The sequence below is a fragment of the Camarhynchus parvulus genome, chromosome 6, assembly GCF_901933205.1.
Source record: "Camarhynchus parvulus chromosome 6, STF_HiC, whole genome shotgun sequence".
NCBI lineage: Eukaryota > Metazoa > Chordata > Aves > Passeriformes > Thraupidae > Camarhynchus > Camarhynchus parvulus.
The window spans coordinates 20,877,212-20,889,618 of record NC_044576.1 but is presented as its reverse complement, the minus strand read 5'-3'; the positions used below and the strand labels follow the sequence as shown (position 1 = coordinate 20,889,618).

The 12,407-nt window shown below is 34.4% G+C and overlaps 1 protein-coding gene across 4 annotated transcripts in view; it reads left to right on the top strand.

Annotated features, from left to right (window-relative positions):
* Positions 1-12,407, top strand: part of LOC115905082 (adhesion G protein-coupled receptor A1-like) — a 253,460-nt gene that overhangs the window by 134,579 nt on the left and 106,474 nt on the right. For all 4 annotated transcript variants that reach the window (XM_030951166.1, XM_030951164.1, XM_030951167.1 and 1 more), the window contains 4 exons: positions 1,007-1,205; positions 2,460-2,609; positions 5,540-5,701; positions 8,011-8,226. In XM_030951166.1, the coding sequence (XP_030807026.1) occupies positions 1,007-1,205; positions 2,460-2,609; positions 5,540-5,701; positions 8,011-8,226 (727 nt within the window). The remainder of the gene's footprint in view (positions 1-1,006; positions 1,206-2,459; positions 2,610-5,539; positions 5,702-8,010; positions 8,227-12,407) is intronic.

Below are 12,407 nucleotides of genomic sequence, written 5' to 3'. Positions count from 1 at the left end.
GTACAATTGAATGTGCATTGTGTAACTAGAGGAGCTAATACATTTGTTTGAGGAAAGGTTGATTGCCAAGCTGTAATTTCATTGAAAGGCAGAATATTTTAGTGATTTATTTGGTTCACTCATCAGATCAGTGCAATTAAAGAACCATATCCTTCCCACACCTGCTGACTCGCTGATGATATGCTTATGGCTTTCTTTGATTTCTACCAATTACCTGATCCTGCTATGTCCACACTAGGCTGTAAATGACAATAGATTTGGTATCTATAGAAATAGATCCAGTTGTGCCATTCTAGAGAATGCAGCAGAAAAACACTTTCTATACCCAGAAAGTGTGTTTCATAACAGACCAATCAGCTAAATAGAAGAATTCTGGCTGCTCTTGATTTAGTTTGTTTTCAAAGACTGTTTTGGAATCATACTACATAAATCAGGTATACCTAAATAGCTCATTTTTGAGGGCTAGTTCCTTCCTCCTTCATGACGTGTTCTCTGCTGAAATCTTGTACACTGTTTTCTGATAGATTCGGGACTTTTTGTTTTTTTCAAGGCTTTTTAGTGATGGGTCAAAATGCAAAGCAGAGATTGTCAGGTACATTTTGGGCCCTTAGTTTTAAGAGCATTTAGTAATAGAGTTTGGTTTTTTGGGGTTTTTTCGTTTTCTTTTTCTTCATGTACTTACTTCTCTCCTTTTTGCAGTCTGCAGACATTAATTTTGTAAAAACACAAACCATATCTTTTTCCTTAACACTAAACACCTTCCTGGAATTAATGCAGAATGAATGTGGGACCAGCTAGACTTGAACCTGTATAATTCTGACATTTTCCAAGGAAACAAAGTAATTAGTTATAAAACATTTTGAAGTAAAAGTTAAAATTGCCTTTTTTTCTCATATATCACTTTACATTGTTGTATATGGTCATATATTGTTTTATATATATATATATATATATATATTGTAAGTTGCCTTTTCCATTTTAATTTTTACTACCATGGTGTTTCTAGGTGGCCCAAAACTTTGGCTGGGATAACTGCTTACCAGCCTTGTCTCCAGTATTCTTTTAACTCTGGTGCATTTCACAATGGTGCAGAAGAGGCAAAGGCGTGGCGCAAATGTAACCGAACTGGACGCTGGGATGAAGAAAACTACTCTGAATGTCCTTATTCACAAGAGATAACTCAAGTTCTTCATGCTTTCAGTCAGGTAACATTTTGAAATCCAAGGCTCCCCTTCTCTAGTACTGAGCTTGTTGGATAGATTGCAAGAAATGTCAGTTCAGCCACAAGTTTGGGATAGATGGACTTTTAACAAAATGCTTTACTTGAAAGACAACCATTTGTTTCTTTGGTAACTGGAAGTTTAGTAGGAACAAGTGCACAGCATTACCTTTATCTTAATATTTTTTTCCATTAGATGCTTAGAATCTAGATGATTTTTAGTAATGCTGGCAGGGTGATCAGCACTTGACTTTCCTTCCCCTCATGTGGTTTTCCAGAAAGATGTTCATTTCTCGTGGAGTCCCATATCAGAGTTTCATCAGCTGAAGTGCCTTTTCTCTTTAGAATGCCTTTTTGATGTCTTCAAAACAAGCAGTGCCTTAATTGTTTCTTATGGATAAGTAAAAGAATGAGATGAAAAAGTAGATGGATAGAAATTAATGAGAAAAAATGAATGTAACAGGAAATACTGTGGAAGATGGCCCAGATGTGTAACTGCCATACTCATTTTACAACTTTGCGTTTCCTTGACCATTTCTTCCCTGGTGGTATCAGTAGTGCTAGATAAGGCCACAGAAAGTTTGTTTTCAAATGGGTTCATAAACAAGAATAATTAATATATAAGAGACCCATTGCAATTACAGGGTAATAAAATTATTAGTGAGATGTCTAGAATTCAGTCTGTTCTCTTGTAAGCAAGGAGGTGAGGTTGGGTTTCTCAGGGCCTTTGACGCTGAGGACTTTGTAACCTCCGAGGATGGAGGCTGCACAATTTCTTGCGGTTAACCTGTTCAAATACCTGACTACACTTGCAATAGGAAAGGTTTTCTTCACAGCCAATCTGATCTTGTTTTCCCACCATGTGCCACTGAGTATAGAAACCCTTGCTGACACTGTTGTTTTCATGAAGATCTAGAGATAGAGGCAAGGCAAGGTAAGTAGCTTTGTACATTTTATGAGGCCAGATAGTTACAGCCTAGAAAAAGTAGATAAAAATCTTCAAAATTTGCTGGTCTATTGTGGTGGCACCTTCAGATAAAGCAATGAAATCTAAGACCTAGGGCTGACAATACATTCATATGCCTGAATATTCCCCTGAAATGTATATCCATGGCATATTGATGCACATACACCCATGTGAAATTATGGCAGGCATTATACCAATGGATGTGATCTCCAGTTTTTAAAGAGAATGAAGGTAGCTGATTTATTAAGGCTAACAATTCTAATGTATTTTCAGATGCACATCAATTTGACAACCGTGCTGGAGTTTTCCCGCCAGCTGACAGCCTACACAAGAGGTGCTTCCCTCTTTGCGGATAAAATGGATGTAATATATTTGGCTTATATAATGGAAAAGTTAATTGTCTTCGTGGATGAAGTTGAAGATGTAAGATATCTCCTCTATGCTGAGAAAAAGTATCAGTTAGAAGTGAAGTCTTCTCATGTGGCCCTGCTCTTAATGTATGCAGGCACACAGTGAAGAGTAGCTTCTAAAACTGATTGCTGATTGCAAATGTTCTGCATAAACTGTGATGTGTCTCTTTCTGCCAAAAAGGAAACTAAGTCTTCTTTGCTGATGACAAGGGCATTGCTGCTTAGGAATAAAACCTTTTTTTAATGAGCCACTTAATTAAATTTCTTTTCAAGTTTATTTTCTATCATGGAAATGGTGTTAGAATGGACTCTGGCTGGCCACTGGAGCTACACATGCTTCTTTTGTTTTCTCCATTTTATCAGAAGGTTTTCACTGAATTTTGAAAGGTGATATCGCTTCTTGTAAAGAAAAGACAATATGTCTTTATGTGCAACTTCTTACAGAAACTTTTAGCATTATGTATGCCATTTTTGCAGCAAAATCTAATCAGAATTATGCAAACCCTATGGGAAAACTAGGTTTTTACAGAGAACATAAATGTTCATCATATTTTTTTTACTGGTTATTTTCAGAGTAACTGCTTGCATAAACATTTGAGAAATTGTAATTTTTGACCACATGATGTTTTCTTTTGGTTTGGCAATGTTCATTCCATTCTGGCTCTGGGAATTGTAACAGTTAACATTTTAGTGCCAATTTGAGAAAGTCTCCAACTTCAATTTCACCATAATACACTAGATCTAAAGTATATTATTAAGTGCTCTCCAAGAATCATGTTTCAAAGCTGCAACTTTATTTCAGCTCAGAATCCTGATAAGATCTTACTGCTTTCTGACAAAACAAAACTTTGACATTCAAAAGAAACAGCTGGATTTGCCGTAAAGCCTTTTTGTTTTTCTAGCAGCTGATGTATTTTCCATTAAAGCTGAGCATCATCTCTAATCTTTTAATTGTCTTCTTCCACCTTTCAAATAGGTTTTCATTTCTGCTTTTTTTTTTTTCAAAACATCTCTGTCTCCATCACTTATGTCTACATTTCTGATTTAGTAATACCTTATTTTCTTAATTTATAACATTTCTCCTATTTTTTCTCTCTTTTCCTTTACCTCTCTCTCAAGTTTTCTAGAGTCCTCATCCATTGAGCTCTCAGCTAGCACCTATTTCTTAGCTCTCACTCACAAGATACAAAAGCACCTATGAAATTTAAGTGTTAATAGCTTCACTGCACTCATAATTATAAATAGAACTGAACTTTATTTCGTACAAGGCAGTTAGTTGGGAATTGGCTAGCTGAAACTAAAATTACATAAATCCATTAGAAATCAATTTAAATGCAATTTTTCACAATGTTTTCAAAAACATTCTTGCTAAACTAGTACAGATTCTGTACCACTTTCCTGGGATGTTCATCCCATTCCGCATGGGATTGTTCGTCTTTATACAAGATAAAGGTGCTTTGTCCCATCTGGTGGTTTGCCTCTCAAACAAGAGAGGTTCAACAGCTGCACAAGGAACATATTTGCAACATGCTACAGTTTTTGTCAGAACATGCATAATAGCCCAAATTTTTGTATTTTCAATGACATGACTTTACTCTTCATTAATGCACTTAATTATAGTATAAATTACTTCCTTTTCTTATTTCTCCCCTTTTGTATATTTATAGACTATTGTTCTGCCCTCAGTAAGTTACTGCCTAGCTGATTGGTGTTTGCTTTTATAGTTTCTCATAAATCACTCCAGACTCTTAATGTGATTCATTATTATTCATTTTATCAATAACTCTGTCACATTGTCAAAAGCCATCTAGAATTATCTAGTAATTATGTTCTCAAAAATAGATTAAATATTTCAGGAACAGTCACATAAAATTTCACATGTAGTCTCATTATTTGTTTCCTTTGCAATGCATGGGAAATTTATCTTGTTTTTATTGAAAATGCAGAACTAACTTCATAACCTCAGCCATCTTTTAAAGCTTTTTCACCATTCCTGAATTTCTATTTTCCTTTCCACTGAATCATCTGTGTATTTATCTTATTTTTCTGTTTCTATTAGTGTGACTTTTGACTTCTTGAAATTTTCTTTAACAATATTTCTCAGCTGTTTTTCTCTTCTATGTACCTTTTTATTCAGGTTTACTTGTGACAGCTGGGTATATCTTTTCCATATCTTTGCCTTCAAATATATTGGTACTGTGGTCATGTTAATTTTGAAATTTTACTCAAATTAAGTTTTTGAATTTTGAAAAGCGAACACTTTTATTCCACCTTGAAATAATTACAGAAAATATTCACAGACATATTTATTCTTTCTAAATGTAACTACTAATAAAATTTCAAACACGCAGTTACCAAAATCTGTAAAATGTCACCTGGCAAAACAAAGATCTGTTGTTTTGGATGAGGCACAAGTGTGAATGAAACCTACCAAAGCTATGGCTCATGAGATGATCCAAGTTTATATCAGCACCTGAGCTATATCTCAAATTTACTCCGCTATGTCTGTATCAAAGATGTCTTTCAAATATGTTATTCCTCCTTTTTTTTATTCCTTCCCCTCAAGCCTCCCCCTCAAGGTCCTTTGATTAAACATGAAGCAGTTCTTTAGAGGGCATGGCCAATTTTAATTAGTTTATGAAAGAGGATGATAATTCTGGAATTCTGTTTATTGAGATGAGATGACTCAATTTGTCTGGTTTATCTAGAAGATAAGCTTTAAAGTTGTGAATTAAAAAGCTCTTCCTTGATGTGAGTTACACTTTTCCTTTCTTGATTTTTCTTTTTCAATCGATTTAATTTTTTTTATAAAATCAAAACTGTCTTTCAGTGATGGTTACCAAGAGAAATAATGTGCCTGCCTACATTTGTACCCTTATCTGTTTTTTTCTTAGTTATTGAGTTTTACAGACAATACCTTTTTATTTTTTTTCCCTCTTCCAGATTGGGGATGCTCTTATTGAGATTGCCAGCAATATAATGTTGGTGGATGACCACGTGTTGTGGATGGCTCAAAAAGAAGACAAAGCCTGCACCAGGATTGTACGATGTGTGGAACAGATTGCAAGTCAAATACTGACCAGCAAGATTCAAGTGATATCAAAGGTATTTCAAAAAATTAAAAAATGTTTTGTAAGATTTTTTCTCTTGAATTCTATTTGCAAGACTGAAGTATTTTTAAAATATAACCAATGGTATTAAAAAGTGGTTTTCTTTGATCAGTTTTATTTATTGTGACAATATAGTGTTCACAACAATATCTTTCTAATGTTCTTACTATTCATTCATTTTCTATTTTTAAAGCCACTGTAGTATATGGTTTTATTTTGAAAGGTCCAAGTTGAGTGAGTGACTGACAGCAGCATGTCCGACCATAAAAGGCGACAAGATCCTTTGTTGGATCTGGAAGATTTTAATGTGCCTTACCAAGAGGCTTCTGAACAACTATTGTTTAAAGTATTTAGAAGATTATCAACAAAGGTCTATCATGTCCTAAACATTACCAATTTGGGGGTAGTTTTAGTTTTTTTAGAAGCAAACTGTACCTGTTAGAAATATTTTTTTTACTCCTTGTCCTCCATCTACACAAATGTGTCACTTGGATATGGAGAGGTTCTCATTTGGAGACTAACACGTTGTCTTCTTGTCAGCTTCAACATCTAAATAGCAGAAATACATCTAAATCAGAAGCTTGAAAGTTATCCTTTTAGAAGTTTAGATAAACACTTTAAAGCCTTATCATTCCTTGAGTTAGTTTACTTGCTTGCTTTTAAGCAACCCTTATTCTTTTCTCAATTGTCCACTGCATTTATACAAAACCACTGTTTAAATGTGAGTTCAGGTGCAGAGTAAATCACAGGAAAAATGCATAAAATTCAAAGCAAGCAAAAAAAAAAACCCAAAAGAAATTATAGACTGAAGTGAATTATAGAGGAAGCCAAATAGCATAATAATCTTAGTTTGTGTTTTTAGAAAAGCAGTCTTGCAAACAGACACAAAGGTATATTGGACTGTTTCTTAAAAGAAGTTTTTTATTTAATTCTCATATACATAAAAGAATCAAATTTGTTAAAAGTATTTATATTAAATGCATACTCACAATAATGTTACTTTTAGAAGTATTTTGCAATGTGACAGCTAGGAGGGCTCTGTTGTTTTATACTTGCCTTTCTTTTAAATGTCAAGTGGCAAAGGTTGAGTTTTTTCCCTTTCACTGCTTCAGGAAGATGTTGACATTATTGAAAAGTGTAATTCTATGTACTCAGACTTCAATATGTGTCACTAACTGTTTTGCCTTGCTTTATCTTTTAGCTTCTTAAGGTTTTCTGTAGGAGAAGTAGTTTACTGTTGAGTGCAATTTGTAAATAAACAAAAGCTGTGGAGTATTTCTGGTCTCATCTTAGGCAATACCAAACATATCTGTTCCTTGGGAGGCCAGCCAGGAAGCTGTCTCACAGAAATTGCATCAGCTTTCTTTATTTTAGAAAACAGCAAATAAAACACCCACAGCTTAGGTAGCCAATAGTTTCTCATAAAATTCCAAAGGGGAAAAAAAAAGAGAAACTCTATTAACTGTGTCAGCCATATAACATTGAATCATAGAATCATTTAGGTGGTCAAAGACCTTTAAGATCGTTGAGTCCAACCATTAATCCAGCACTTCCAGGCCCACAGATCAGGAAACAATCTGTGCCTGGAGGCAGAAACCATATAGTCCTGTCAGTGGAGCGCCAGTCTAAGGAAGTCCACCTGTTGTAACACGAGCTTCTTTGTTCCATGCGCTGTGATGAAATGAAAATGCTAGTTTAAGGGTAGAGATGCATCTCTGCACTCTGCTGCAGTCTCCACCTCCATACACTTCACTCTGCTGAAGGGTAGGCCACAAATGTACCTGCAACATGGTGTTGCTTTGAAACATTTAGTCATGTTCAATGCTCTCATGGAACAAGATGTGTGAAAAGACTCAGCCACTAAATAGCTGAGAAGGTTCCTTTTTCATTTCTTAGGTACAAAGCACATCCTTATTCATTTTTTAAATATTTCTTAAGCCCGGTGTTGCTAGTTCACTTTATTGCTTTAATTCCAGATTCCATTGAAGCTGATGATGGAATTGCAAAACTGATATAATAATAACTAGTGTAACTGACAGAAACAGATATATATCTATGTGTATATATGTATCACAGAAGGAATGATGGAAGAAACCCACTATGCTGTTGTAGAATCCTGTATCATATTTTTAAATAAGTTCTATTTTCTTTCTCACCCCAAGAGAATATATATATATACACATATATCTGTGTGTATGTGTGTATGCACAATCCTTTATGAGTATATGCAGTAAGCACACAATGCACATACAATTGCTAGTATGGTTAATGGGTTTGTGACAACCATTCTCAACGTTTTCACAGGTATCTCGTAATATTGCTCTGGAAGCCTTCATGATCAAGCCCTCCAGCTTCACAGGAATGACTTGCACTGCCTACCAGAAAACTTCTGCAAACTCGGACAAGTCAGTGACTCCTGATTTGGGAAGATGGGAAGCAAATCACAATCCTGATCTATATTTGAATTTCAAGTGCAACACTGGCAATCTGGATGGTTCTTTGGTGAATTCTTCTACCAGAGTAAGTCAGTATGATTATGAATATAAATTATCTATTTTATTTATTTAGTGTTTTCAGTAGCACCTTTAGGCAGAATACTGCTTTGTAAAATGAATATTTTATGTGTTGTTAGCACTGTGAACTTGTTAATAATTTCAGCATGTAAGTGGGCTTAAACTGGTGTATTGAGTGTAGCACATTTTGTTGTGGTAATGAATATTCCATTAATATAATCAGGCAGAATGCAGGATGTGAATAGAGATGAGTGAATGTCTTGTTTTTTTTCTATCTCTGAGTGCAGTTGTGCAAACTTTTCTATGTGTAAACAATCTCTTCAAATTAATTTGGAAATACTTGTTTTAGTGAGGCACTCTCACAGGGTTTTACATTGCAGAAATATATTTTTTTTAGGAAAATTACCTTTACTTTCATAAATAATACTGCACTATCTTCTGGACTTCATGGTGAGGGAGAGTGTTTTGCTGGATTTTTGAGTAGTAGCTGAAGAAAATAGTAAATAAGCCTTTTAATAGAATACACTGTTTTTATCAAATAATGAAGTGTAACAATTAAATTTTGATCTAGCAGGAAATGGAATTTTGTATTTGGCTGAGCATGTTATTAAATTTAAGTATTAGTGTTGAATTTCAGCTATCCTCCAACTGAATCTCAGTTTAATAGGCTTATTTCTTGAATTATTTACTATGACAAAACGATGCTTCTCTGAATAATATTACTAGTTTATTGAACTTGAAAATATTTTGATTGAAGTTTGGTGCATTTTAATCTGTATGGACTATGCAGTCAGTTATATGGTACTTTGTGCTCCCATGATCTTCTGCTAAAAGGAGTCATCTTAATAATGGAAGAATAGGTTAAATTTGTTTCCTTTAATGGAGTTCATTTTTTTCCTCTGAAGACTTTGAACATGTCTGTCTATAGGAAAAAGAAAGGTGTCTCTGAAGAGCAATGACTTTGCCATACATAGGGTGAAAACCAAATGTCAGAGGTCTAAAAGACACTAGATTTCTTCAAGAAGAAATCCTGGAACACTCTGAATTGTATGGGACAGTATTATTGATACAGAAATATATATGAGATTACAGGAATGGGAAAGTTTTCCTTATTAGCTCCACCAATATATTTTGTACTTCTTTAGAAACGGAATACCAACATTTTTAGTAAATTTGTCTCTTTATAGTTGAATGGTCAAGCACTGGTGTATCTCTCCTTTTATAAAAATCCTACCATAATTGCAAATGTCTCATCTCTTCTATCAGCATGCATTTGTCAATTATTTAGAGTAAGTTAGACCAGTTATTTGAAGCTCCTTCCTAAAATGTTGTTATAATGTCACCATAATGATCTCAGTAAAATCTTTCCTTGTATACTGTGAACCTACCTGACTTTATACAATATAGAGAAGGGAAATTCTACTGCGGGTACAAAGAAGCCAGGAGAAAGTGAGCTTATTGCCATGCAAAACCATTTTGTTGTATGTAATATATATTCTGATGGAAGTGACTTTATTAGGTGGATCTCCAGTTATCACCTGTATATGAATTTGGAAAGTCTGTAAGAGCACGATACAGGAGATTATAGACTCAGCTAAATGTTTATTACATGGCTTTAGGTTTTAATGTGGAGGTGTACTCAGACTTTAAATGTGGCAAGAGAATAAGCAGACTGGCCATATTGCTTTAACTTTATCCTGAAAAGCAAGAAATTTTAATTCACTGCTCCCTGAAAGTTTTAGGCTAACCACTCCCTTAATTCATTCTGAAATTACATTTTTTCACTGTTGAAGTGAATGATATGTAGAATTGTAATTGATAACAGAAGATGGGATTCTTTATCATCATCCACTAGCAAAATTATTTCTATATTTGCTCATTGGAGGTAAACCTAGTTGATTGTGCTGTGCAAAGTTTAGGAAAAAAGAGAATTTGTTCTAAGGTCAGAATTGCTTCTTTTATTATATCTGACCTTCAGAACTTAATCTTAGATGCTGAGATTACTCTTACAGTCTTCCTCTATTTAGCATAGGATTAATAATGAAGAAGAAAAAACATCTAATTAAAATCACCAAGCAGATGTAGCAATCACAAATTTAATTAACTTCTAATAAAAATGTGAAAATTTGCTTAAGAAGCTTACTAAAAGAGAATATTCATATGTTTTTGTGCTAGAAAGTGTAGCCCTCTTCAAATTTATAGTAAAATCATCTGCTCACTAAGCAAAACAATTGTTTATGTCTTCTATTTCTAAGAAATTTCACTAATCAATTAAAAAAGTGACTCCTCAGTAAGCAAAGTGTGGGCAGCGGAGGGGAGAAGGCTGGTATGGGTGAGCTCAAGCTTTTTAGTGAATACCATCAAAGCTTTTGTAGCTGTTCTTAGTGATCTTCCCTGGCAATGGTAGGAAATTGATACATATTTAGACACTAGTTTTCTGTATATAAATTAACCTAATCTGGTTGTTATGGTATAGAATGCTCCAAAAAGGTTAAGTAACATCAACATTTAAATAAAAAAGTAAAAAACAGTTTTAAAAGGATAGACTTTGAAAATTAAATAGTTTAAAAGCCACTGAAAGAGGTTAAGCATTCAGAGAAGTTCAGGACATAGCTGTTAAAATATGTCTGTATGCACTTATGGTTCAAATATGTTTATAGACCAACTTGCAGTGTTTTCAGTTACCCTAAATTAAATTATTATTGCAGTTTGATACATAATTTTTTATCTTTAAATCTAATTCTGACTCTGTAGCTACCTGCAAGTTTGAAAATAATCATTTATCACTGTTGCAGATCAGAAGTTTTGTGTGGTAGGACTTAGACCCAAATGCCTTCTCTTAGATCCCATTTTTGCTGTTAGTAAGAGGCTTTTGCTGCCTGACTGGACTCTATTGGGTGGGGAAAAAAAAATCTTAAATATATATTCTGAATTTTTGTTACAGTATTTTGACACACTGGTTGTTTTCCTCTCTGTTTAAGAAGCTTTAATGGGATGCTCCCACCCTGGGTCTCCAGGCTGAGATCCTATCACAGGAATGCTCCTGGAGGACAATTCTGTCCCATGAGCTGTGTTCTGAGGATATCAGAAGTGGTGATCTGGATAATGAAGTGATGATCACACACCAACCAGGCTGCTGCACATTTGAACTCAGACAATGTGAGAACAGTTGATGAAATTTTAGTGCCATTCAGTACAAATCTAGTGCCTGGTTCTTGTTTGATACCAGACCTGAAGCATACTTGGAACCTAATCTCTGTTCCAACCTGATTGTGCAAAATATCTCCAGTGTGCAAAGATAATCACTTGTACAGTTAACCCACCCTCTGACTCAGTAAAATTCCTTCAGTACAGACTGAACCTTTAAACTTCCTGTACCGTGGCAACGAAATGTGCAGTTTATGGTGGCCTGTAAGTTTGGTGTTTCTGTTTCGACTTTGAAGAAAATATTTTCTTAACATAATTTATACTTTCAGCTTCATTGAAAATGCTTGTCAAATGAGAAGTCTGTTCCTATCTTAATTATTCTTCTGACACACAAATGAATTGGAAGTGAAGTTTTAAAATTTCAATAATGCAAATTTCACATGTAATGCCTGACTTCTGAGTTCTTCATGATAGTCTTCATGCATTCTATTCAACTTTTCAATTCTGTTTATTTCTTCTATGCTCTGAGCCAGACTGACCTTTGGATTTGTCAGGTTGTATTACAGGTAGTGTCCATATGAAGAAATGGTAAAAGTTAAATTGGTACCAGACGTGGTAACCACAAAAACAAATTCTAAAGTGCACCTACAAAATCCTCCGATTACTTGCATGTACCATGTTGAGATATTACACAATTTTAGAAATATTCTTGTCTCAGATACATACTGGAAAATATACAATCTATGTAAGAAAAGGTTTTGTCTTGCATAAAATAAATTTTGATTGTCAGACCATAGATGTAATGTATACATAATGGTAAATTCACAGGTAAAAGTTACCGGGAATGGAGAAAAGACCTTAAAGATTTCCACCACGTGATGAGAGTAGGACAAAACACAGAATTAAAAATCCAAAGAGGAATTTGTGAATGGGAAAATTATTGTTACTGATATCATGAGGTTGTTCATCCATTTTAGGATACCTTTTTACCAGTTTCAGAATGCATATGTACAGAAGTTTTTCAGTGCATAAAGATCAACT